The 26,910-nt window shown below is 42.0% G+C and overlaps 1 protein-coding gene across 1 annotated transcript in view; it reads right to left on the bottom strand.

Annotated features, from left to right (window-relative positions):
• The window catches only part of PPP6C (protein phosphatase 6 catalytic subunit), a 47,157-nt gene extending 20,265 nt beyond the window's left edge, over positions 1-26,892 (bottom strand). Inside the window, exons 1-3 of the mRNA XM_088841155.1 lie at positions 26,794-26,892; positions 24,067-24,975; positions 20,660-21,311 (exon numbers count right to left, since the gene is read on the bottom strand). Of these exons, the coding sequence (XP_088697281.1) occupies positions 20,660-20,734 (75 nt within the window). The 5' untranslated portion in view covers positions 20,735-21,311; positions 24,067-24,975; positions 26,794-26,892. The remainder of the gene's footprint in view (positions 1-20,659; positions 21,312-24,066; positions 24,976-26,793) is intronic.
• Between the last annotated feature and the right edge of the window lie 18 nt (positions 26,893-26,910).

Genomic DNA, 26,910 nt, shown 5'->3' with positions numbered 1-26,910 from the left:
TTGGATAAACACCAAGGAGCATGACTGCTACAAGCCTGGTAAAGTGAAAGTAAAAGTCGCTCAGTTGCGCCTGACTCTCTGTGACCCCATGGACTTTTCCATGGAATTCTCCAGGCCAAAATACTGGAGTAGCCTTTCCCTTCTCCAGGGGATCTTCCCAACCCAGGAATCGAACCCAGGTCTCCCGCATTGCAGGTGGATTCTTTCCCAGCTAAGCCACAAGGGAAGCCCAAGAATACAGGAGTGGGTAGCCTATCCCTTCTCCAGCAGATCTTCTCAACCCAGGAATTGAACAGGGGTCTCCTGCATTGCAGGCAGATTCTTTACCAACTGAGCTATCAGTGAAGCCCAAGCGACAAAAGATCTTCCAAAGTGTCTCCTCAAGTCTGCATCCCCATCAACAACCAATGATAGCTTCTGCTTTTGCCAGCGTTGCCAGTGACACAGGTGTGTAGGAGTATGACCCTGTTATTTTAATTTGCATTTCCCTAATGACATCTTGAAAGATGATGCTGTGAAAGTGCTGTACTCAATATGCCAGCAAATAACTCAGCAGTGGCCACAGGACTGGAAAAGGTCAGTCTTCATTCCAATCCCAAAGAAAGGCAATACCAAAGAATGCTCAAACTACTGCACGATTACACTCATCTCACACGCTAGTAAAGTCATGCTCAAAATTCTCCAAGCCAGGCTTCAGCAATATGTGAACCGTGAACTCCCAGATGTTCAAGCAGGTTTTAGAAAAGGCAGAGGCACCAGAGATCAAATTGCCAACATCTGCTAGATCATGGAAAAAGCAAGAGAGTTCCAGAAAAAGATCTATTTCTGCTTCATTGACTATGCCAAAGCCTTTGACTGTGTGGATCACAATCAACTGTGGAAATTCTCAAAGAGATGGGAATACCAGACCACCTGACCTGCCTCTTGAGGAACCTGTATGCAGGTCAGGAAGAACAGTCAGAACTGTACATGGAACAACAGACTGGTTCCAAATAGGACAAGGAGTACGTCAGGGTTGTATATTGTCACCCTGCTTATTTAACTTATATGCAGAGTACATCATGAGGAACGCTGGGCTGGAAGAAGCACAAGCTGGAATCAAGATTGCTGGGAGAAATATCAATAACCTCAGATATGCAGATGACACCACCCTTAGGGCAGAAAGTGAAGAGGAACTCAAAAGCCTCTTGATGAAAGTGAAAGAGGAGAGTGAAAAGGTTGGCTTGAAGCTCAACTTTCAGAAAACAAAGATCATGGCATCTGGTCCCATCACTTCTTGGCAAATAGATGGGAAAACAGTGGAAACAGTGTCAGACTTTATTTTTTGGGGCTCCAAAATCACTGCAGATGCTGATTGCAGCCATGAAATTAAAAGACGCTTGCTCCTTGGAAGGAAAGTTATGACCAACCTAGACAGTATACTAAAAAGCAGAGACATTACTTTGCCAACAAAGGTCCGTCTAGTCAAGGCTATGGTTTTTCCAGTGGTCATGTATGGATGTGAGAGTTGGACTGTGAAGAAAGCTGAGCGCCAAAGAATTGATGCTTTTGAACTGTGGTGCTGGAGAAGACTCTTGAGAGTCCCTTGGACTGCAAGGAGATCCAACCAGTCCATTCTCAAGGAGATCAGTCCTGGGTGTTCATTGGAAGGACTGATGCTAAAGCTGAAACTCCAATACTTTGGCCACCTCATGAGAAGAGTTGACTCACTGGAAAAGACTCTGATGCTGGGAAGGATTGGGGGCGGGAGGAGAAGGGGACGACAGAGAATGAGATGGCTGGATAGCATCACCGACTCAGTGGACATGCGTTTGAGTGAACTCCGGGAGTTGGTGATGGACAGGGAGGCCTGGCGTGCTGTGATTCACGCAAAGAGTCAGACACGACTGAGCAACTGAACTGAACTGAACTGAATGACATATGTTATTGAGCTATTGAGCACCTTTTCATACGCTTATCTGTCTTCTATAGATTTTCTTTAGTGAGGTACCTGTTCAGGTCTTTGGCCCATTTTTAATAAGGTTTTATAGGGTGCTTTGTTTTCGTACTATTGAATTTATCAGATACATCTTTCACAAATATATTCTCCCAGTTCGTGGCTCATGTTCTCATTCTCTTGACAGTGTCTTCTGCAAACCAAAGTTTAGATTTCAGAAAGCCCAGTGCTTCTCAATTATGTTTTCATAAGTAGATTGTTTTGATTTGTTTGGGTTTGATTTGAGTGATGAGGAACCAGGAATTTGAGGGGTCTTTTCAACAACTTCATTGAGATATAAATCACATATCATCAAATTTGCCCCTTTACTATGTAAAATTGATCACTAATGTACTCATTAGCATGCATCTCCCAATTCCCATAACCTCACCCCACAGCCATAGACAATAATTCATCTGCTGTGTCTACGGATTTGTTAATTCTGGACATTTGGAAATGGGGCCTTTTGTGACTGGCTTCTTTCACTTAATATATGTTTTTAAAGTTCAGCCACATTGTAACATGCATTATTTCTTTGTTCTTTTTTTATAGCTGAATAATATTCCATTGTATGTGTTTATCATATTTTGCTTATCTATCCATCAGTTGCTGAACATGTGGGTTGTTGCCACTACGTGGCGATAAGAACTTGATTTTGACACAATAAGTCTGTGATGCCTATCAGACTTCAAGGTACCTAAGACATGCTTTAAACGGCTGATCAAATGAGTCCTGTTTCCAAAGAAAAGTATCCAAACTAGAGAGACCAATCTGGAGACTGTGAGAAAATATACAGTTCAAGTCATGAGACTAGAAGAGACAACTAAAGTGGCTGCTTATAAACAGAGAAAAGGGTAAGTTCAAATTGCAGCCATGAAATTAAAAGACGATTGCTCCTTGGAAGGAAAGTTATGACCAACCTTGATAGCATATTAAAAAGCAGAGACATTACTTTGCCAACCAAGGTCCGTCTAGTCAAGGCAATGGTTTTTCCCGTAGTCATGTATGGATGTGAGAGTTGGACTGTGAAGAAGGCTGATCGCCGAAGAATCGATGCTTTTGAACTGTGGTGTTGGAGAAGACTCTTGAGAGTCCCTTACACTGCAAGGAGATCCAACCAGTCCATTCTAAAGGAGATCAATCCTGGATGTTCATTGGCGGGACTGATGCTAAAGCTGAAACTGCAATACTTTGGCCACCTCATGCGACGAGTTGACTCACTGGAAAAGACTCTGATGCTGGGAAAGGTTGGGGGCGGGAGGAGAAGGGGATGACGGAGAATGAGATGGCTGGATGGCATCACCGACTCTGTGGACATGAGTTTGAGTGTACTCCGGAAGTTGGTGATGGACAGGGAGGCCTGGCGTGCTGTGATTCATGGGGTCGCAGAGAGTCGGACACGACTGAGCGACTGAACTGAACTGAACTGAACTGAATACCTTCCATAGAAGTTAGGGGGGAAGGGGAAACCAGCAAAAGAGACTGCTTGATGAGGTACAAAGGAAACCATGCAAGTGTGGTACTATGGAAGTCCTATGAGGAAAACATTTCAAAAGCGGAGTGATCAACTATGTTCAGCGCTGATGGAAGGTCAAATTTTGGAGAAACAGAGTAGCGTCAAGAGGGAAAACTCTTTTATTCCTAAATCAACAAGTACCAATCGGAGAATATCATACCCAAGTAATACCGCAGTTCAGAGGTTAAGGGCACAGTCTTTGAAGGCAAAGAGATCACAGAACAAATATCAGCTCTACTTCTTACTACTTATTACTTAGCTTACTGTCTGTTACTTAGCTGTATAACCCTGCTAAGTTACTTATCTCTCCATACCTCAGTTTCCTTGTCCATAAGACAGAAATACCAACTGGGGAATAGTCTAAGGATTAAATAAGGAAGTACATGCAAAAAGCGCTATGGAGCTTTACATACACAGAGTCATATACAAAATCTACTACATAAAAGCATACACTGAATTACAAAGTATGAGTAGAAGAATACATATCAAACCCAAAACAGCAATTGCTGGAGAGGTCAAACAAAAGGCATTCAAACTTCATCTTTATTTATTTCACTTTTTAAAAAAGCCTGAAAGGGACTTTTCTGGTGGTCCAGTGGCTAAGACTCTGTGCTCCCAATGTGGTGGGCCCAGGTCTGATCCCCGGTCAGGGAACTAGATCCCACATGCCTAAACTAGGAGTCTGCATGCCGCAACTAAAGAAGACCCGGCGTGCTGCAACTAAGACCTGGCACAGCTAAATTATTTTTTAAAAAAGGATAAAATTTTAAAAGCATGAAAAAAATTTATTCTTGGTGGAAGGAAACAGGTATATTGTAGGTTATCCTTCATATTTTCCTGTGGATACTGCATTTCTTTTGCAAAAAACTTAATGTTATTTTGAAACTAGAAAACAGCCTTAATTGAAAAAATGCAGAGTAACATATGCTACCTCTTTTATTAAAGCAAAATATATACAGTATCAGTTCAGTTCAGTTCAGTTCAGTCGCTCAGTCGTGTCCGACTCTCCGCGACCCCATGAATCACAGCACGCCCGGCCTCCCTGTCCATCACCAACTCCCGGAGTTCACAGTATACACACACATAAATATATACACTTGCTTATATTTACTTGTCATGCCTAAACTGTTGTTTCTGAAAGGATCCATAAGAACCCTAATACTGGCTATCCAATATGAGGAAGTAAACTGGGTGACTGGGTGGTAGGAGGCAAGAATGGGAGGAAGATGTAACTTTTATATAGTCTTTTACACTGTTTGAGTTTGGAACCATATGAATGTATCACCTATACAAAAAAATTGTTAAATATATGTTACCAGGAAGAACAATCTTTTCAACAGAGGGTGCTAAGACAACTGGACTGCCACAAAAGAATGAACCTGGACCCCTACCTCACATCATATACAAAAATTAACTCAAAATGGACCAATGACCTAAATATAAATGCTAGAAACTATTAAACTCTTAGAAAAAAACATAGGGATAAATCTTTATGATCCTAGATTTAAGCATGAGCAATAAAAGAAAAAATAAACTTCATCAAAATAAAAAAATTGTGTGCATCAAAGGACATTATCAACAAAGTTAAAAGATAACCTGTAGAATGGGAGAAAACATTTGAAAATCACTTATCTGATAGGAGTTTAATATCCAGAATATATAAAGAACTCCTACAACTCAACAACAAAAAGACAACCTTAAAAATTACGAAGCGACTTCCCTGGTGGTCCAGTGGAACACACTCTGTGCTCCCAATGCAAGAGGCCCAGGTTCGTCCCTTGTCAGGGAAGTAGATACCACATGCCACAACTAAAGGTCCAGCATGCTGCAGTGAAGATCAAAGATCTTGTGTGCCACAACTAAGACCCAGGGGCAGCCAAGTAAACGAATAATTTTTTTAAATGGCCAAAGGACTTGGATATACTTCCAAAGAAGAAATAGAAATGGCCGATAGCAACATGGATGTTCAATATCACTAGTCACAAGGAAAATAAATATAAATCAAAACCAAAATGGGGGGACTTCCCTGGTGTTCCAGTAGCTAAGACTCTGCACTCCCAGTAGCTAAGTCTCTGCACTCCCAATGCAGGGGGCCTGGTTCAATTCCTGGTCAAGTAACTAGATCCCACATGCTGCAACTAAGACCCAATGCAGTCAAATAAACAAAAATAAATACAACTTTTAAAAAAAAACTGGATACCACTTTACACATACTAGGATGGCTATAATTTTTTAAAGACAAAAAATAACAAGTGTTGGCAAAGATGTGAAGAAACTGGAACACTTACACATTGCTGGTAGGAATATAAAATGGTGCAACCACTTTGGAAAAGAGTTTGGCAGTTCCTCAAACACTAAACACAGAATTACCATGTGACCCAGCAATTCCACTTCTGGGTACATACGCAAAAGAACTGAAAGCAGAACTTGAACAGACACTGTACACCAATGTTCACTGCAGCATTATTCACCAAAGTCAAAAGATGGAAACAACTCATGTCTATCAACACATGAATGGATTAAGAAAATGTGGTATATCCATACAATGAAATATCATTCAGCCACAGAAAGAAATAAAGTACAGATATATGTTACAACATAGATGAATCGTGAAAATATGTTAAATAAGCCAGTCACAAAAGGCCACATAATATATGATTCAATTTACCTGAAATGTCTAGAAAAGGCAAATTCATAAGAGGGGAGGCAAACAGGAGAGAGGGAGGAAAGGAACGTGGGTGTACCTATGGCTGATTCTTGCTGATGTATGACAGAAAACCACAAAATTCTTAAAGCAATTATCCTTCGATTAAAAAAATAAATAAAACTGGCAAAAATATATACATATATAAATAAACTTTAAAAACAAACAAACAAAAAAAGATATAGAATAGCGGTTGCTTACGGCTGAGGTTTGAGGTAAGGGGAAATGGGGAATTTCTATTAATGGGTATAGTTTCTCTGTGGGGTGATAAAAATATTCTAACATTGATTATGGCAATGGTTGCACAACTCTGTAAATATACTAAAACCCACTAGGAAAAAAACCCCACTGAATTATATACTTTAAAATTTTATTTTATGTGAATTATGTCTCATAAAGCTATTATTTTTTAATTAGTAATATACACTACCTATTTAAAAATAATAATTACCACCTTGATCTTAACCACTCAAATCTACTTCTTGTGGATAGAGGTAGCTGTCCTCCCAGTCTCAAAAGATCAATGTTGTACAGCAACCCATTTCTATTTTAATCCAGTAGGCCTGTGATATATAATTTCTCATCATTTGTAATTAGCTTCCAAAGTTTACATTTTGCATTTTTTTAAACCCTAATTCACTTCCGTCTAGCTTTATGGCAGAAAAGAACAAATATGCCATGACTGGCCTATCTTTTTTATAGCTTTTCATTACAACCTCCCTTCTCAATCAGTCAGAATAAAGAGCACTACTTTTTCCAAGTTAGCCTAGTAAGAGAAGCAATTTATACTTTTAAATGTAGTTTCTGAAACTATACAATTTTTAAAATTTATTTATTTTTTAATTGAAGGATAACTGCTTCACAAAATTTTGTTTTCTGTCAAACCTCAACATGAATCAGAGGGGATATCAGTATACATATATCCCCTCCTTTTTGAACCTCCCTCCCATCTCCCACCCCATCCCACCCCTCTAGGTTGCTACAGAAGCCCTGTTTAAGCTTCCTATGCCACACAGCAAATTCCTGTTGGCTGTCTATTTTACATACGGTACTGTAAGTTTCCACATTACTCTCTCCATACATCGCACCCTCTCCTCCCCTCCCCCCAGGTCCATAAGTCTATTCTCTATGTCTGTTTCTCCACTTCTGCCCTGCAAATAAATTCTTCAGTACCATTTTTCTAGATTCCGTATATATGCATGAGTATACAATATTTATCTTTCTCTTTCTGGCTTACTTCACTCTGCATAATAGGCTCTAGGTTTATCCACCTCATTAGAACTGCTTCAAATGTGTTCCTTTTTATGGCTGAGTAATATTCCATTGTGTATATGTACCACAACTTCTTTATCCATTCATCTGTCAATGGACATCTAGGTTGCTTTCATGTTCCAGCTACTGTAAATGGTGCTGCAATGAACAATGGGATACATGTGTCTTTTCAATTTTGGTTTCCTCAAGGTATATGCCTAGGAGTTGGATTGCTGGGTCATGTGGTGGTTTTATTCCTTGTTTTTTAAGGAATCTCCATACCGCATTCCATGGTGGCTGTATCAATTAACATTCCCACCAACAGTGCAAGAGCGTTCCCTTTTCTCCACACCCTCTCCAGCATTTATTGTTGGTAGACTTTTTGATGATGGCCATTCTGACTGGTGTGAGGTGATATCTCATTGTGGTTTTGATTTGCATTTCTCTAATAATGAGCAATGCTGAGCATCTTTTTATGTGTTTGTTAACCATTTGTATGTCTTCTTTGGAGAAATGTCTGTTTAGGTCTTTTTCCCACTTTTTGATTGGGTTGTTTGTTTTTCTGGTATTGAGTTGTATGAGCTGCTTGTATATTTTGGAAATTAATCCTTTGTCAGTTGTTTCATTTGCTGTTAGTTTCTCCCATTCTGAGGGCTGTCTTTTCACCTTGCTTATAGTTTCTTTTGTTATGCAAAAGCTTTTAAGTTTAATCAGGTCCCACTTGTTTACTTTTGTTTTTATTTTCATTACTCTAGGAGGTGGGTCATAGAGGATCTTACTTTGATTTAGGTCATTGAGTGTTCTGCCTATGTTTTCCTCTAAGAGATTTATAGTGAAACTATACAATTTTTAAAAGAAAACATCTCAGGAACTCACCCACCTGTCTTAGATCTAATGCCTTACTCAATATTTGCGATTTTTTTCAAGTACATTCACCAAGCCTCCTCAAAGGGAATTCCACCAAGGTACCTGCAGAACTGTTTTGCTGTAATTTGTACAAGAGTGGGCAGTTTTCTGTTTGTTGCCAGGACATTCTCAGGCACTTGTCCCACCGAGTCTCTCTTTCAGGTTTCACATCTTTTAAGAACAGGCCTAACTTTCATCAATGAAGGTCAAAGCCCACACGTAATATAGCTTCTGTTGTTGTTTAGTCGCTAAGTCATGTCCCACTCTTCACAACCCCACGGACTCTAGCCTGCCAGGTTCCTCTGTCCATGGGATTCCCCAGACAAGAATACTTGAGCAAGTTGCCATTTCCTTCTCCAAGGGATCTTCCTGACCCAGGGATCGAACCCATGTCTCCTGCATTGGCAGGCAGGTTCTATACCACTGAGCCACCTGGGAATTTTAAATGGCAGATATAGATGTTACCCAAACAAACCAACCTACTTATAAACTTGGTGAATTAACCCAGACTGTCCTCTAGAGAGGTCTGTCCTCACCCTGCATTACACTGCTTCCTTGCTCAACTGCTTTTTCCCAAATTGTACTTTAATGTCATGCCATCAGCCTGCATGTAGTAAAGGACTAGAAAACAGTCCCCTACTGAGGTTGTCATTGTGTGGACTATAAACAAGGTGCATAGGATGTTGTGATTAAATAGCTGCCTTCAAGGAGGACTGGGGGAGGAATGTCCCTTTGTTTCTTCTATCAGGAATAGATGTGATTTCCCTGAGATTATTTTTTATCATTTTACAGACTATGTACATTTTTTTAATTGATCAGTTTCCATCTTTCTGTAGGCTCCTAGAAAGTTTACGGCCTAATCTCAGAGAAGTAACTGGGTCACCATAGCTTTTATTTTACATGTACTTTTCTTACTTTTACAACTGCCCCCAAGTTCCTATCTTTATTTTCTCTGTCTCATTTTTCTTACTTATTCTAAAAATAACTCATCTTGCTACATTGAATGCTTCTTTGTAAAGCACTCTGTATCTTTTTTAGAACAAAGTGGGTTCTCCTTTAACATTCTAAAACTAATCACAGCACAGATTCATGAGGGACTCCACAGCTCCCATTACGAATGTGTCAGAATTTGCACCCAAATATGACTGGCTCTCCTGACCCATAGTGCCCCCTGAACTGCAAGTCACCTCTGGTGACCGGCCCATACCCCACAGCATGGATCTGAGAGTAACAGCAGACCATAAGCTAAAGAGCATCACTGTGAAACCCTGCCAATCTTAAAAGTCAGAAGTGTCCAGGGAACCATGTAAACTACTTAGGCAGCATCTTCAACCCGAGGCCAGGCACGCTAACTTGAGTAAAGGAACAGCTGTCTCCTATAACTGCCACTTCTGCAGTCCCAACTGAGGATTTAGAGCACTAAGCCTCTAAGCCAAAGCCATGCCTCTCATCTCTCCCATTCAGCAGCAGCTTATAAATTCATGTCAAGCACACATAAAAATAAGTAGTCTGTGAAATCTCAGTACAAATTCTATGTGTGTCAGTCAGTGACACACACAGTGGCCTCACAGAGCCCAGCCCTGCCATGGGAGAAGCTCCTCCAAAGTCCTCCACAGATCTGTTTTGCTGCTTGGTTTGTAGGAAGCCTGGTTTGTCTTTTACTGCCCCAAATAGTCACTGAGGCAAGATTCTTAATCTTATGCCAAATTAAGGGCAAACTATCCATTTCTCCCCACGGTGACTAATTAATTCCTAATCCCTGAAAAAGTAGAGGTTGGGACTCTGCACTTCCACTGCAGGGGGCATGGGTTCCATCCCTGCTCAGGAAAGTTTCCTAAAATGCGAGGTACGGCCAAAAAATAATAATAAGTAGAGGTTCATGGGACAGAGAAGGCAATGGCAAGCCACTCCAGTACTCTTGCCTGGAAAATGCCATGGATGGAGGAGCCTGGTGGGCTGCAGTCCATGGGGTCGCTACGAGTCGGACATGACTGAGCAGCTTCACTCTCACTTTTCACTTTCACACATTGGAGAAGGAAATGGCAACCCACTCCAGTGTTCTTGCCTGGAGAATCCCAGGGACGGGGGAGCCTGGTGGGCTGCCGTCTATGGGGTCACACAGAGTTGGACACGACTGAGGTGACTTAGCAGCAGCAGCAGCAGAGGTTCATGGGCCCATTCTTAGGAGACCTTTTCTCCCTCCTCTACCTTTTCCTCAAGATACCTGTTTACAGATTCATTCCATTCTCTGCTTCTGTCTCCCTGTTCCCTCTTGTTCCCTCAAATACACTAGGTTTTAAATTTTTGTAATTCTTTGTTTAGCTGATCTTGTTATATAAAACATACTACTTCCTTTATTTACTTTTACATACTGGGATTTTTTAAATTTCTTAAGAAATAAAAATCTAAAGATTATATTTTACACAGCCTTTGAATAGAGTCTCTGCTGCTGCTGCTAAGTCACTTCAGTCGTGTCCGACTCTGTGTGACCCCATAGACGGAAGCCCACCAGGCTCCCACGTCCCTGGGATTCTCCAGGCAAGAACACTGGAGTGGGTTGCCATTTCCTTCTCCAATGTGTGAAAGTGAAAAGTGAAAGTGAAGTCGCTCAGTCGTGTCCGACCCTTAGCAACCCCATGGACTGCAGCCTATCAGGCTCCTCCATCAATGGGATTTTCTAGGCAACAGTACTGGAGTGGCTTGCCATTGCCTTCTCTGGAATAGAGTCTCTACTAGAATACAAATCACTGGGAAGAGTGGGAATCCAAGATGATAATGACATCCACACTCTTACAATCCATAAGGAAATATATGTATCTTCAGTAAAAATCAGAGTTTCTCAAACATGGCACTACTGGTAATTCTTTGCTGTGGGGGTCTGCTGTCCTGCAGTGCTGAGTAGGGCCACCCAGGACAGACGGGCCATGGTGGAGAGTTCTGACAAAACGTGGTCCACTGGAGAAGGGAATGGCAAACCACTTCAGTATTCTTGCCTTGAGAACCCCATGAACAGTATGAGAAGGCAAAAAGATGACACTGAAAGATGAACTCCCCAGGTTAGTTGATGCCAAATATACTACTGGAGAAGAGTGGAGAAGTAACTCCAGAAAAAATGAAGAGATGGAGCCAAAGCGAAAACACCACCCAAATGTATATGTGACATGTGATGGAAATAAAGGCCAATGCTGTAAAGAACAACACTGCATATGGTACCTGGAACGTTAGATCCATGAATCAAAGTAAGTTGGAAGTGGTCAAAAAGAAGATGGCAAGAATGAACATCAACATTTTAGGAATCACTGAACTAAAATGGACCAGAATGGGCAAATCTAATTCAGATGACCATTATATCTACTACTATGGACAAGAATCCCTTAGAAGAAATGCAGTAGCCCTCACGGTCAACAAGAGTAAAAATGCAGAGCTTGGGTGCAATCTCAAAAACAACAGAATGTTCTCTGTTCGTTTCCAAGGCAAATCATTCAATATCACAGTAATCCAAGTCGATGCCCCAACTAATAATGCCAAAAGCTGAAGTTGAATGGTTCTATGTAGACCTACAAGACCTTCTAGAACTAACACCAAAAAAAGATGTGCTCTTCATTACAGGAAATTAGAATGCAGAAGTAGGAAGTCAACAGACACTGGGAGTAACAGGCAAGTTTATCCTTTGACTACAAAATGAAGCAGGGCAAAGGCTAACAGAGTTTTGCCAAAAGAAAGCACTGGTCACACCCTCTTCCAACAACACAAGAGACTACTCTATACAAGGACATCACCAGATGGTCAGTACCAAAATCAGACTGATTATATTCTTTACAACCAAAGATGGAGAAGCACTATACAGTCAGCAAAAACAAGACTGGGACCTGATTGTGGCTCTGATCATGAACTCCTTATTGCCAAATTCAGCCTTCAATTGAATAAAATAGGGAAAACCACCAGACCATTCAGGTATGACCTAAATCAAATCCCTTATGATTTCACAGTGGAAGTAACAAACAGAGTGAAGGAATTATATCTGATAGAGTGCCTGAAGAACTATGGACAAAGGTTCGTGACATTGTACAGGAGGCTGTGATCAAAACCATCCAAGAAAAAGAAATGCAAAAAGCTAAAATGATTGTCTGAGGATGTCTTACAAACAGCTGAGAGAAGAAGAGAAGCGAAAGGCAAAGGAGAAAAGAAAAGATATATCCATCTGAATGCAGAGTTCCAAAGAATAGCGAGGAGAGATAAGAAAGCCTCCCTCAAAAAAAAAAAAAAAAAAAGAAAGCCTTCCTCAGTGATCAATGCAAAGAACAGAGGAAAACAATAGAATGGGAAAGACTACAGATCTCTTCAAGAAAATTAGATACCAAGGAAACACTTCATGCAAAGATGGGCACAATAAAGGACAGAAACAATATGGACCTACCAGAAGCAGAAAATACTATGAAGAAGTGGAAAGAATACACAGAAGAACTATAAAAAAATGATCTTAATGACCCAGATAACCATGATGGTGTGATCACTCACCTAGAGCCAGACATCCCGGACTGCAAAGTCAAGAAGGCCTTAGGAAGCATCACTATGAACAAAGCTAGTGGAGGTGATGGAATTCCAGTTGAGTTGTTTCAAATCCTAAAAGATGATGCTGTGAAAGTGCTGCACTCAGCACACCAGCAAATTTGGAAAACTCAGCAGTGGCCACAGGACTGGAAAAGGTCAGTTTTCATTCCAATCCCAAAGAAAGGCAATGCCAAAGAATGTTCAAACTACCACACAATTGCACTCATTTCACACGCTAGCAAAGTAACACTCAAAATTCTCCAAGCTAGGCTTCAACAGTACATGAACTGAGAACTTCCAGATTTTCAGGCTGGATTTAGAAAAGGTAAAGGAACTATCGATCAAATTGCCAACATCCGTTGGATCATCAAAAGAGCAAGAGAATTCCTGAAAAACATCTACTTCTGCTTCACTGACTATGTTAAAGTCTTTGACTGTGTAGATCACAACAAATGGGAAAATTAAAGAGATGGGAATACCAGACCACCTGACCTGCCTCCTGAGAAATCTGTATTCAGGTGAAGAAGCAACAGTGAGAACTGGACATGGAACTACAGACTGGTTCCAAATAGGAAAAGCAGTGTATCAAGGCTGTATACTGTCACTGCTTATTCAACTTATATGCAGAATACATCATGTGAAATGCCGGGCTGGATGAAGTACAAGCTAGAATCAAGACTGCGGGACTGCGGGAGAAATATCAACAACCCCAGACATGCAGATGACACCACCCTTATGGCAGAAAGCAAAGACGAACTGAAGAGCCTCTTGATGAAAGTGAAAGAGGAGAGTGAAAAGTTGGCTTAAAACTCAACACTCAAAAAACGAAGATCATGGCATCCAGTCCCATCACTTCATGGCAAATAGATGGGGAAACAATGGAAACAGTGATAGATTTATTTCTTGGGCTCCAAAATCACTGCAGATAGCGACTGTAGCCATGAAGTTAAAAGATGCTTGCTCCTTGGAAAAAAAGCTATGACCAACCTAGACAGCATGTTAAAAAGCAGAGACACTACTTTGCCGACAAAGATCCATCTAGTCAAAGCTATGATTTTCCCAGTGGTCATGTATGGATGTGAGAGGTGGACTATAAAGAAAGCTGATCGCCGAAGAACTGATGCTTTTGAACCGTGGTGTTAGAGAAGACACTTGAGAGTCCGTTAGACAACAAGGAGATCAAATCAGGCAATCCTGAAGGAAATCAATCCTGAATATTCCCTGCAAGGACTGATGCTGAAGCTGAAGCTCCAATACTTCAGCCACCTGATGCAAAGAACTGACTCACTGGAAAAGACCCTGATGCTGGGAAAGATTGAAGGCGGGAGGAAATGGGGACGACAGATGAGATGGTTGGATGGTATCACTGACTCAATGGACATGAGTTCAAGCAAGCTCCAGGGAGTGGGTGATGGACAGGAAAGCCTGGCATTTTGCAGTCCATGGGGTTGCAAAGAGTCGGACACGACTGAGTGACTAACTGAGCAACATCTGGCCCCTAGATAGCCACAGCAACCCCAGCTGTGAAAATCTAAAAGTGGCTTCAGACATTGCCAAATATCCTCTTGCGGGGGGCTCTATCACCTCCAATTAGGAACCACTGATCTAGACCTTTCTCGTGAGTTTAATACATTAGAACAATGTCTGCAGCACATTCGGCAATCAATGAACACCTGCTACATAACTGATCCAACAGTCTTCTCAACATTTCTAACTCAGTGTCTTGGCTTGGCAGCATCTCCAATTCAGTATAGCCCAAACCAAATTCCCCGGTATTCCTTAATTCAGGTATCGTGTTTACTAAGTAATCCATGCCAGAAACCAAGAGATTACCCTGAACGCCTCTCTCTCTCTCTCATAACCCAGATATATACGCTGTCAACAGGTCCTATTATACCTTCTTCATGTCCTTTTAAATACCACAACGACTTGACACTGGCTTACTTCAAAAGCGCTCACGTCACCTGGTCTACTGCTTCGATGACGTTTTTGTCTCGTTCCAATCCAAAGTCCACAATGCTGCCAGAATATTTCTAAAACCTGTCACTGTCCCCTTCAAGATCCTTTCAAGGACTCTCCTCTATGGTTGCTTTCTGTCTATGTAGTGTTTCCCAAATTCCATTCAGGTATCATCTTTGATTTTGTCACATTCCCACTATATACAATAGTGTATCCTTCTAACGGTTTTCTTTCAACCTACTTTACTTTTTTAGTTAGCCATCTTTTAAAAGATAGCACAAAGTCACAGTATGATTATTTTTCCCTAAAATATAAAAACATTTCAAGGGACTTCCCTGGTGGCCCAGTGGCTAAGACTTCACGGACCCAATGTGGGGGACCCAGGTTCAATCCCTGGTCAGGAACTAGATCCTATATGGTATAACTAAGACACAGCAGAGCCAAATAAGTAGACAAATATTAAAAAAAAAAAAAACTTTTGGAAGTGTTTATCCATCTAAAGATAAAAATCCATGTGTATCAGCCTAGTCTTCCATGATTTGGCCTCTGCCTGTCTTCGCTGCACCACCTCTAGCCATACCAAACTACGAGCTGTGTTCTTGGGGATTAAGAACACAGTATTTCTTCTCCTTCATGTCCTTTCCTTCCTGTTTTGTCTACCTGAAAAAACTCGGCTCATTCTCTTATTGCTCCTTTTGTGAAACCATCTGTGGCTTGAGAGTTCGATGCTGCTTCTTCTATGTTCTCTGATCTGATGGACAGCTCTCTATCTTAGCACTGCCACACACTGCAATGATCACTCGTGTACCTTTCTATCTCCTTTACCATAGGAGCCCCTCAAAGCCAGAGAGAAGTACCAAACTCTCTCTCCAGAATCCACAGAGAATAATAGCTGACACAAGGGGACATTTAAAGAAATGTTTGTTGTAAAGCAGTACATACAAGGTAGTGTTTAAGACTGTGGAGAATACCAAAATAAACAAGATATGATCCTGGCCCTTCAAAAAGCTTTCAGTCTAATGGTGAAGACAGGCATATTTACTATCACACAAGACAGAACCATATAAGCGGTAGTAAAATGGAACAAAAAGTTCTATGGGGCAAAGGTCATAATATAGAAAAAGAATGGAATTTCTTTTTTCTGGCCTTGCCAAGTGGCTTGCAGGATCTTAGTTCCCCAACCAGGGACTGAACCCAGACCCTGGCAGCGAAAGCACTGAGCCAGGAAATTCCAGAATGGAAATTTTTAATAGCAAATAAATTCAGGTATGTACTCTGCTGAGTCACTGGGGCAAAAATCACGTAAACCTTATCAAGTCCTGGCTCTGATATCTGTTCTATTAAAGTGGTAGAATGGACAGAACGGTGCTCTGAAAACTAAGTAGCTGTGTAAATTCTAACCATTACTAATAATTCTGACTGTGGAATCCAAGAGCCCTGCATGGAGAAAGTGACATCTGAGCTAGAGCTAAAAAGGGACACAGAGGGGAACTCCCTGGAGGTCCAGCGGTTGGGACTCAGCTCTCTTACTGCTGTGGACCTGGTTCAACCTCCAGTGAGGGAACTAAGATGCCACAAGCCACGTGATGAGACCAAAAAATAAATAATTTTCAAAATAAAATAAAGGGGCATAAAGGGTGTTGGATAAAGGAAGCATAAGTGGTAGTTATGGATATGAATCCTAGTGACAGACTGCCTAAGTTTACATCCCCACTCCTCCACTTACTTATTACTAGCTATATGCCTTGAAAAGATAATTTGTCTGTGTTTGAATTACCTGTCTGTAAAATGGGGCAAATGTTAATACCCAACTTACACAGTATTAAATAATTTAACATCACTGCCATGTACGTATTAAGTAAATAGATGAAAGAAACAGACTCAGCAGAAGCAAAGATGCAGGAAAGTACAAGGCGACAGTCAGAAGAGAGTACTCCAATGTGCTCAGCATGGAAAGTAAAAGAAGGTGATGAAGTGGAAGACATACAGTATTTAGAAAAATATGCTATTTGTCACCCTAAAAAGGATATTAACTATATCAGAAAGAGCTCGGCACAAAGAGGCTTTCAAACTGAATTCCTTATTAGTTAGACAGCCTCAGGCAGATCAGGAACTCTACGAAGCTCAGTTTCTCACCAGCAAAGCAAGGATACAGAACTAGGTAAACATTGATTCTCTCTCGATTCTGAAATTCTCGAAAAGGGGCTGGGGAGTCATCAGAAGTGTGCATTGTCCCACAGGAAACCTGCTGCCACATGGAGCTACTGAGCACATAAAATGTGGCTGATCCAAACTGGGATGTGCTAGTAACATAAATGGAAAATATATATCACATTTTGTAGACTTAATACAAAAAAGACAAGATTTACACTAGTTATTTTATATTAATTACATGTTGAAACGGCATTAAATAAAATACTACTAAAAATGGATTTCACCTGTATGTTTTTACTTTTAAAAGTCTAAATATAATTTGAGGCTCACATTTATGAGCATTTTCTTTCTATTAGACAGCACTGCTGCTGCTGCTGCTACAGACTATTTTCAGAAGATCCAAGAGAATGTGATTCTATGGCCAAAAAGACAAGACAAAATGCCAAGCATTATCAGAAAGAGTCTTGAAAATACAATTTTAGCCCTATACAAAGCCACGGTCTATCCCTAACTGCTGTACCGTGTTCAGTTTTCCTTGCAATACCTGAAAAGATAATATGCAAAACCAAATAACTCGGGTAAACAGAATGATCAATTAGACAGGCAATAAGGTGAGTGGTAAGACTAACAGGCTTCAAGCCTAGAATGATCATGACTACCACATATGAGAATCTATTAAATTAGACAGAGGTCAAACAAGGAGGTGCAAAAAGTTCTTCATCAAATCTCAGAAAAAAGCAACGGAGGATTCTCTGAGGTTTTATGGAGGCATTTCAAACAGAGGTACAACTTTGCAGAGCAGGTGGTCTTACATGAAAAACAGATGGCTCAGAGTAAACATAAAAGTGAGCTCCAAAAAAGATTGCATTAAATTATTAATCCATAGAAGTGGTAACTATTCCTGTGTTGTATGTCTGACGGAAACACTAGGCTTCTCCCAGCCCCGACCACAGAAATCGTCTTCAGTTTTTCAGTTAAAAAAGAATAAACTGAATGTCAACTGGGTGTGCCACTTCTTTACTTACATGGCACCTTTAAGAACTGTCAGAGGGATTAGACCATCTCCAGTTTACAGATCCTCTCCCATGCCAAAATATTTAAGTGTAAGTATTCAGTAAGCCTGTCTTTTATCATTCATTCTTCCACTTGGCCAGATATGGAATCTGTGTCTTCTATGATCTTCTCTGAAATCTTTATAGTGGGTGAGAATCATACGAACTCTTTTTTAAGAAAAGTTACCCTGTGATCCGCATACTTTCAGGGATCATCCTTATTTCTTAAAACAGTTATGTACTTTTGATCCAGGACTAATGATCTGACCACTTCCAATGTAGATAGAGAGATCATGATTAGATCTAGAACATCCTATGCATTTATTATTTTATTTAGTATCACCAACTTCCAGTCAATTCAAAACACAGGTAAATTTCTATTTTCCTACCAGAACAAAACTTTTCCATAATGATCATTAAGTGGCCCCAATGATTTTTCTTCCTTTGATAGAATATTTTATTGTGGCTTTAAAGCCTCAGAAGAAATGCTCCTGGAATACTTTCTTGGCCCACCTAATTTTAGTTTGCACTTCATGCCAAGAGGGAGAAACAGAATTAAATTTCTTTACATACACCAGAGATGCAGCACAAGAAAATTAATCTGATAAAAATATTTTCAAGACAAAGAAGAAAAGCCTCTACTTACATAGAAAAATTTAGAATTCTTTTTTTTCTAGTATTGGTGGGGAGGGATTTACTAGGAAACAGATAAATGCTAAGTACAGTCCCACTGTGCTGCAAAGGGAAATTAAATGGTTTAACAAATACATTATTTTAGGCTGGGAAGGAAATCTGATGTTTATAAAACTAAGAGGTCTAAAGTAAACTCAACTGACCTATCTTTCCTATCATTTCAACACCCAATATCAAGATATGTTTCATAATAAGTAACACCTTACTCATTATAAAGGTTAAAACTGCTAAAGAACAGAAAATGCCACTTCATTTCACGGACATGCTAAAGTCAACTTCACCAATGGAATTAACAATGCTACTAAAAGACAACTGGTTAGTTTTCTAATGAACTGGGTCGCAATGTTGGGTTGTTTTTCTTTTTTTCCTTAGGAAAAATCCCGTTTCCTAAAAAGTCATACAGCAGAAAGAAGCTTCAAAACTATTGTCACAAGAGCATGAAAGTCAGGGGCTTCCCTAGTAATCCAGTGGCTCCCAATGCAGGAAGCCTGGGTTCAGTCCCTGGTCAAGGAACTAGATGCACATGCCAGAACTAGCAGTTTGTATGCCACAACTAAAGACCCCACACGCTGCAACTAAGACATGGCACAGGCAAACAAATAAATAAAAATAACTTTAAAAAAAGAGCATAAAAGTTACATTTCTATTATTACTAGCTTTGTCCCCGTTTTAACTAAATTATCTTGCTAAAAAGGGGGGAAATGGCCAAGAATGACACCCCTATCAAATAGCACATATTATTAACATCTAAGTACAAGTAAGTTATATTCACCACAGCTCCCGTGGCCTCAAGCATTTTGCATACTGTTAACAGATGTTCAAATCCCTGTACCAAAATATGGAAAAAAAAAGTTGTATCTTCCTTAAGAGAAGAAAACTCATAAAGATAAACTGCTTTAAACTCACAGCTTAAAGAATAAAATGAACTCAAAACTATCAACAGTTAACCCACTTAGCACATAACAAATCAACTTAAATGAACAAAAAAACAGGCATTAGCAGTAACCGCTAAAGACAGCTAGTGGCCTAAGAACTGCATTTTAACAAACGCAAAAAACACTTGTCAAAAAGAGCAGTAGCCCAAAGACTTACATTCCTTTATTCTTACACTCATTCCTTTAGTCAAACAGAGGTTTACTGTTACTTGGACTCGGCAGTACAAGGAACAACTCTCCTCCCTTGGAAAACTCAGAAAATGCAATCCTGAGCTAAGAAGGGATTTCGGGGGAGGGTGGACTTGACAGAAAAGTATTTGTATTTATTGACAGCCCCCTACTTTATCCACTTAAACTATAGCCCAACGATGTACTCGAAAACGGGTTCATATTGGAATTAGCAGGAGAAAACCAACACTCTTAGAAAGTAACCGGGAGAGGCGCTCGGGAAAGAGGGACGGCTTGACGTTCTCGCATCACCACCAGACCGCTCTGGCCCCCAACTGCCCCTTCCCACACCCATTCCTCAGGCACCTGAACACACTGGGGCTGCGTTCCGGGAGCCGGCGACATCTCCTGTCGGACGCCGGCCACCCCGCGCTCCCGTCACCGCCCCTGGAGGGGGTGACCCCGGGCCGCGAGAGCCGAGATCGGGGAAAAGGAGAGGTGCCTGGCAAGCAAAGCCGTGAGGGCCGAGGGGGAAACCCGGGGGCAGAGGCCGCGACATCCCTCGGGATCCCCGCCGAGAGAACCGGGACAGCATTCGGGGGTCTCGGGCTCCCCGCGCCCCGCGCGTGACACCAAGTCGGACCCGGTCGCCTCGCATCGCGTGAGGCCCTCCACCCTGATGGGACGGGATGCCGCCGGGGGGTCCCGCGGAGAGAGGAAGGGAGGGCCGGCGGGCGCCCCACTGCCGGAAGGGGCGAGCCCCGAAAGCAGCGCTCCCGCCCCGGCCGGGCTTACCTTCAAGTCGTTCTCCGGTAGGTATTTGCATAGCCGCGCTATCTCCACGTACTTGTCCAAGTCCAGGGGCGCCATTTTAAAAATAAGAAGCCCCGACGGTGGCGGCTGTATCCGCGGCGGTACTAGCGGCGGCAGCGGCGGAGGCCGAAGCCGGAACCCTCCCTACGTCACGTCCGGCCCGTGAGAGGCGTCTGCGCAGCGGCGTCAAGCTTGACCCGATTTTCCCCACTGCTTCGACACGCCCCACGCCCTCTGCCGCTGAACCCAGGCTGCAGGCCCCCCAGAGGACCCCTGGGTCCGGCGAGCGGAACCTGCTGAGACCCGTAGATATCTGCCGCAGGGAGTGCTGGGATTTGTAGTTTTCTCTAGTGGCTAGCTGCTCCTCTTTTCCTTTCCTTCTCTTCGTCTTCACTTTCACCTCTTTGGGGACCCAGGGAAGCTTTTACGATGCAAAACGGCGAAGCAGGTGACGTTAGCCATTCCCTGGTTTCTCACTCCTACTCTTTTAAGCATTCTCTTCGCCAGAATATCTTCAGTTAAAAATCGGGTAAGCCTGGCCAGAGAGTAACCTGTTTGCACGGTTTCCAAGGCAGTATGAAAACCTTGCCTAAATAAACCTTTGGCAGAGATGTCAGGCTACCAACTTTCCAGCCTGGAAAGAAAGGAAACAAATGTTTAAACTCTTCTTATGCCAAATGCTATACAGATGCTGTTTTTCTAATTCATAACACTTGATAGGAAAGGAAGGCTCAGAGAGGTTACGTAACTTGTGCAGCTCTCACAGGGAACAGCCGGGGGAGCCAAGACTGGAATAGGTCTGGGTGGCCCACGAGGGCTGAGAGTTTCTTTATTGTAACCTCAGCACCTAAATCAGGACCTGGAATTTAGCATACCTTCAACATTCCTTCACTCAACAGCTGTTAACTGAACACTTCTTATGTGCTAGGTACCCTGTGGGTGGTTGGGGTATCCAGCAAACAAAATAGACAAAGATATCCTCATCCTGTATCTATATTCTAGTAAAGGAGACAGAACATAAACAATAACTATAGCAAATAACTGTAGCGTATATTAGAAAGTGGTAACTGCCAGGGGGGGAAAAAGAACACAGCAGAATAAGGGAGATGTAGTGATGCATGTTTAGGGACCAACAGAGAGGCAGAAGAGATAGCTCTGTAGTTACTTGGGAAAAATTACAAAGGCAGCTGATGCAGAGACTCTACGATAAAAAAAAAAAAAAAAAACATGTCTAGAATCTTAGGGAAATGGCAAGATTAGTGTGGTTGGATCAAGGTGAGAGGAGTAGGAGAGGAGATGAGAGAAAAGAACACTGATTTACTTTTCATGCAATGAGGAATTATTGCAGACTTTTGAGCGGAGAAGTAATGATCTAACTTGTTTTAAAAGGATCGCTCTGGCTGCTGTGTAAGACTGTGGGAGGCAACAACTACAGCTGAAAGACCAGTTAGGAGACAGTTCTATAACCCAGTAATAGCAGGTGCTCCATAAATATTTGTTGTTCAAGTAATCCTGGATCCATCCTCTGGCCCTAAAGTGTATTGTGATGACATCTGGCTAAATATTACTGAGGTATCTGGGTGAAGTTCTTTGTATTATTCTTGTAACTGTTTTGTAAGTATGAAATTGTTTCAAAGCAAAATTAATCCTTAAAAGTTTGTTGCAGAATGGCACACACAAACATACATTTCTTCATTTATTCAATTAATAGTTATATAGTACCTGTGACCGTGGAGAAGGGCATAGCAACCCACTCCAGTATTCTTGCCTGGAGAATCCATGGATAGAGGAGCCTGGCGGGCTACACTCCATAGGGTCACAGAGTTATACACGACTGAAGCGACTTAGCACACACACACATATAAATGAAACATCTAAGATTCCTGCCCTATGGGTAATACATTCTAATAACAAAAATAAATGAGCAAGAATTAATTGCAAAGTATAATTCATGGTAAAAAGGGGGGAAATGGGATTCCACAAGTATGAAAAATGAAGAAGAGGCCTACGTTATGTTGGCAACTTATGGACATCATGTATGCAAACTCTAGCACCAAATGGTTAGAGTTCAAACCCAGGTTCTAATACTCTGTGTGACTTTGGCAAAGTTATCTATCCTTTTTGTGCTCCAGTTTTCTCAGTTCCAGTGTGGAGATAATAACAGTGCTTGCTTCATAGGGAGTGAATAAGAATACTTGGCTTCCCTGGTGGCTCAGAGGTTAAAGCATCTGCCTGCAATAGGAGACCTGGGTTCGATCCCTGGGTCAGGAAGATCCCCTGGAGAAGGAAATGGCAACCCACTCCAGTTTTCTTGCCTGGAGAATCCCATGGACGGAGGAGCCTGGTGGGCTACAGTCCACGGGGTCGCAAAGAGTTGGACACGACTGAGTGACTTCACTTTCACTTTCCCCCTCAATATGTGGGGGAAAAAAGAATACTTATCTTCTAGGCTTGTACTGAAGTTTAATAGAGTTGGTATATAGAAAAGGTTTAAAACAATGTTGTGTACAGTGAGTGCAGGGTGTTAGCTCTGAGTATTGGCTGAGCAGAAAAGGTCTTTCTGAAGAGGTAACATGTAAGACTTTAAGCAGGGAACTTCCCTGGTGGTCCAGTGGCTAAGATTCTGCGCTCCTAATTCAGGGGCCCTGGTTCCATCCCTGGTTAGAGAACCAGATTCCACACACCACATCTAAGATTTGCATGCTGCAACTAAAGCTCTTGCATGCCATGATGAAGACAGAAGATCCTGCACACTGCAACTAAGACCTGGTACAGCCAAATAAATAAATATTAAAAAAAAGAAGATGACAACTTTGGGTGGGGAGTATAGAGATAATCGGCTTAGAGTTTTTTGAAGAAAAAAAATCCCAAAAGAGGAAAAGATGTTACTGGTGTTTGACTTTTTTTTTTTAACAGTCCTCTTTGAAAAAACTGACAATTCACTTTTCATCTTTGAACCTCAGTAACTGGGAATTAATCCTATTCAAGATTTCTCCTCAGGGACTTCCCTGGTGGTCCAGTGGCTAAGACTTCACACTGCCAGGGCAGGGGGCCCAGGTTCAATCTCTGGTTCTCTGGTCATGGAACTAGTTCCCGCATACTGCAACTAAGACTCAGCACAGGCAAATAAATATTTTTAAAAAAAAATTTTTTTTTAAGTTTTCTCCTCAGAATTGGGAAGGGAGGAAAACAGATAGATATGAACATTCTTTAAAACAATAAAAGTGCTTGAAAGGAAGGTGTCATGAGCCTCATTGCTTCCCTTGTTGATAAGTCAGTGAACAGGTAGGTAATGAAGGCAGATGGTATCCCCTTCCAGTGAAAATAAGAGGCAGTCCTCACATTACCAAACTGTCTGGCAGTTAGAAGCTCCCTCCTGGCAGACTCACCTCATTCAGAGAAACTCACTCTTGACATTCTCAGTGTTGGATGAGTTCTTAGAAGAGTTGATGGGCACACTGGGTGGTTTGTGACACAGAGTGTACAGAGCTTGCTGACTGGAGTATGTCCTTGGTCTTCCTTGCACAAAACAGGAGACCTGGGCTCCTGGTTCTGCCATTTCAGTGGGTTAGTCATTTTAACTTCTCTGGGCCTCAACTTCCAGTTTACAAATAGATCTCAAAAGTTCTTTCCAAAAAAAAAAGTTCTTTCCAACACTTTCTGAAATGTAATTTCTAGTCTGAAAGCACAGGTCTCACAATGAAAACTGGTTGTAGCAGGGTGGGAGGGACGCTCAAGGGAAAGGGGATATGTGTATACGTATATTAATAGCTGATTCACTTTGTTGTAGAGCAAAAACTAACAAAACATTGTAAAGCAGTTATACTCCAATAATAAAAAGAAAACTGGTTGCTATTTTGCCCACAAACCTCTTCCAATTTTTCTTGTTTATGTGCAACTCCAGCATGGCACCTTGAAATAGATTTATCTCAAAGACACAAGTAACATCAGAGCAGTTTGCAGCTGTGAGCAGAAATCTCCATCTAGATGCACATGGACATATGGCAGAGGCAACCTGGCCTTTAGTTTTCTTTCCTGAAGGAGAGCAGGAAACTCCTCTTTGGCAGTCACTGGAAATTCTTCCATTAATAAGGGAATTCACAAAGACTCCAGGTGTTTGGAATAGATATATGATTTGTAGAGAGAGCTGCAGACTGCAAATTCCATTTTGTCAATAAACTTTTATTGGAAGAACTTCCCTAGAAAGCCAGTGGTTAAGAGTCCACGCTTCCAATACAGGCGGCATCAGTTCAGTCCCCGGTCAGGGAACTAAGATCCCACATGCCGCGAAGTGTGGCCTGTAAATAAATAAATATATGTCTGTTACAGATTCAAGTAGCAAAAAGATTTACCAAGTCAGTCTTTCACCTGTACTATTAACTCTCAACTACTCCCTCTTTGAGGTAGATAATTTACTATTTCCATTTTAGACATGAAGAACCTAGAGCTCAGAGAGGATAATGAACTTGACAAATGCCAAGTTTAGATGGTTAGCACTGGAGCCTGGATGTGAGCCCAAGTACATCTGTCCGCTTCCCACTCCGCTAGCATAGTTGGAGCTCTGTACCACAGGAGCTCCTGTGGTTTCCTTCCTTAGCTGTTTCTTCCAGTTCCTAGAATATAGCTCAGTCCTCCTGACTGTGGGTTTCTCAGGAACATAGACACAGTTGAACCAGCTCTCCAGTTTCTGGAAAGCCACCGGGAACCTGTGGTTATGAAAGAGACCAACAATAATGCAGATGAACACTTCTAACGCAGGACTGGTGTCTACAGTTCATTTACAGCTAGGAATAGCATTACATTTTACAGACACTTTCAAATTGTGGTGCTGGAGAAGACTCTTGAGAGTCCCTTGAACTGCAAGGAGATCAAACCAGTCATTTCTAAAGGAATCAACCCTGAATATTCATTGGAAGGACTGATGCTGAAGCTCCAATATTTTGGCCATCTGATGCAAAGTGCCAACTTACTGGAAAAGACCCTGATACTGGGAAAGATTAGGACAGGACAGCAGAGGATGAGATGGCTGGATGGCATCACGGACTCAATGGACATGAATTTGAACAAACTCTGGGAGATGGTACAGGACAGGGAGGCCTGGCATTCTGCAGTTATAGGGAGGCAGTCAGACACGACTCAGCTGCTAAACACTGAACAACAAGCTCTATGTCAGTCACTGGGCACTAAGCACTTTATAAACATTAGCTCGTGTATTCCTCGACATAGCCTTGTGACAGAAATCTTATTAGCTCCATTTTACAGACTGGTGACACTGGAGCCCAAAGAAGAGTAACTTCCACGAGAATAGATACTCTTCTTGATGAACTTTTTGTTCCTTGCACCTTTTACGAATGTACCTAGTTACTGGTTTTTCTGTTTCATCTCCCTCCCTCCTTCCTTCTGTCTCTCTCTAGTTAAGACTGTAAACTCCAGGAGGCCTGGGGGCAAGTTTGCCTGGTTCAGCATTGTTGTTGTTCAGATGCTCATTTGCAACCCCATGGACTCAGCAAGCCAGGCTTCTCTGTCCACCAACATGCTCAAACTCATGTCCATTGAGTCAATGATACCATCCAACCATCTCATCCTCTTTCCTCCCCTTCTCCTCCTGCCCTCAATCTTTCCCAGAATCAGGGTCTTTTCCAATGAGTTGGTTCTTCGCATCAGGAGTCCCAAGTATTCCAGCTTCAACTTCAGCATCGGTCCTTCCAATGAATATTCAGAGTAGGTTTCCTTCAGGATTGACTGGTTTGATCTCCTTGCAGGTTCAGCATAGTGCCTGCCATAGATACAAATGCTAATTGTGTAGTGAGTCAGCTTTTTAAAGCGCCAAAGCTTGAATTGACCTAAAGATCGCGCAGAGAAATTTACACCCGGGAAAGCACCCTCAACTCTCCCTTTCAGAAACCATTTCTAACAACCGCTGGAAATGAAAATATCCTAGCTCCTTTAAGATAGCCCACGGGGATTTGGGTCACCTAAACAGATGCCCAACCACTGGCGTTTCGCTTGGAAGTCGTTTCCAAGCACCCGTGCCTTATTTACTCCGCCGGGGAGGTAGGGCCCGCAGGAAGACCTGGCCAGTTCAGCTCTGGAGAAATACACAAGCAAGTCTTTACCTGGGACACCAGGACCCCTCCCGCTCCCTTCCAAGGGCGCGCCGGGGACCCAGCCCTCCCGGCTGGGAGCGGTTGGCCGCCGCGCTCTTCCGGGGTCTGGAGGAGGGGCGAAGGTCT

Source organism: Moschus berezovskii, chromosome 11 (assembly GCF_049115385.1).
Source record: "Moschus berezovskii isolate FMDL1 chromosome 11, NW_MosBer_1.0, whole genome shotgun sequence".
Lineage (NCBI taxonomy): Eukaryota > Metazoa > Chordata > Mammalia > Artiodactyla > Moschidae > Moschus > Moschus berezovskii.
Note: the sequence above shows the minus strand (reverse complement) of the source record. Positions and strands in the feature narration are given on the sequence as shown.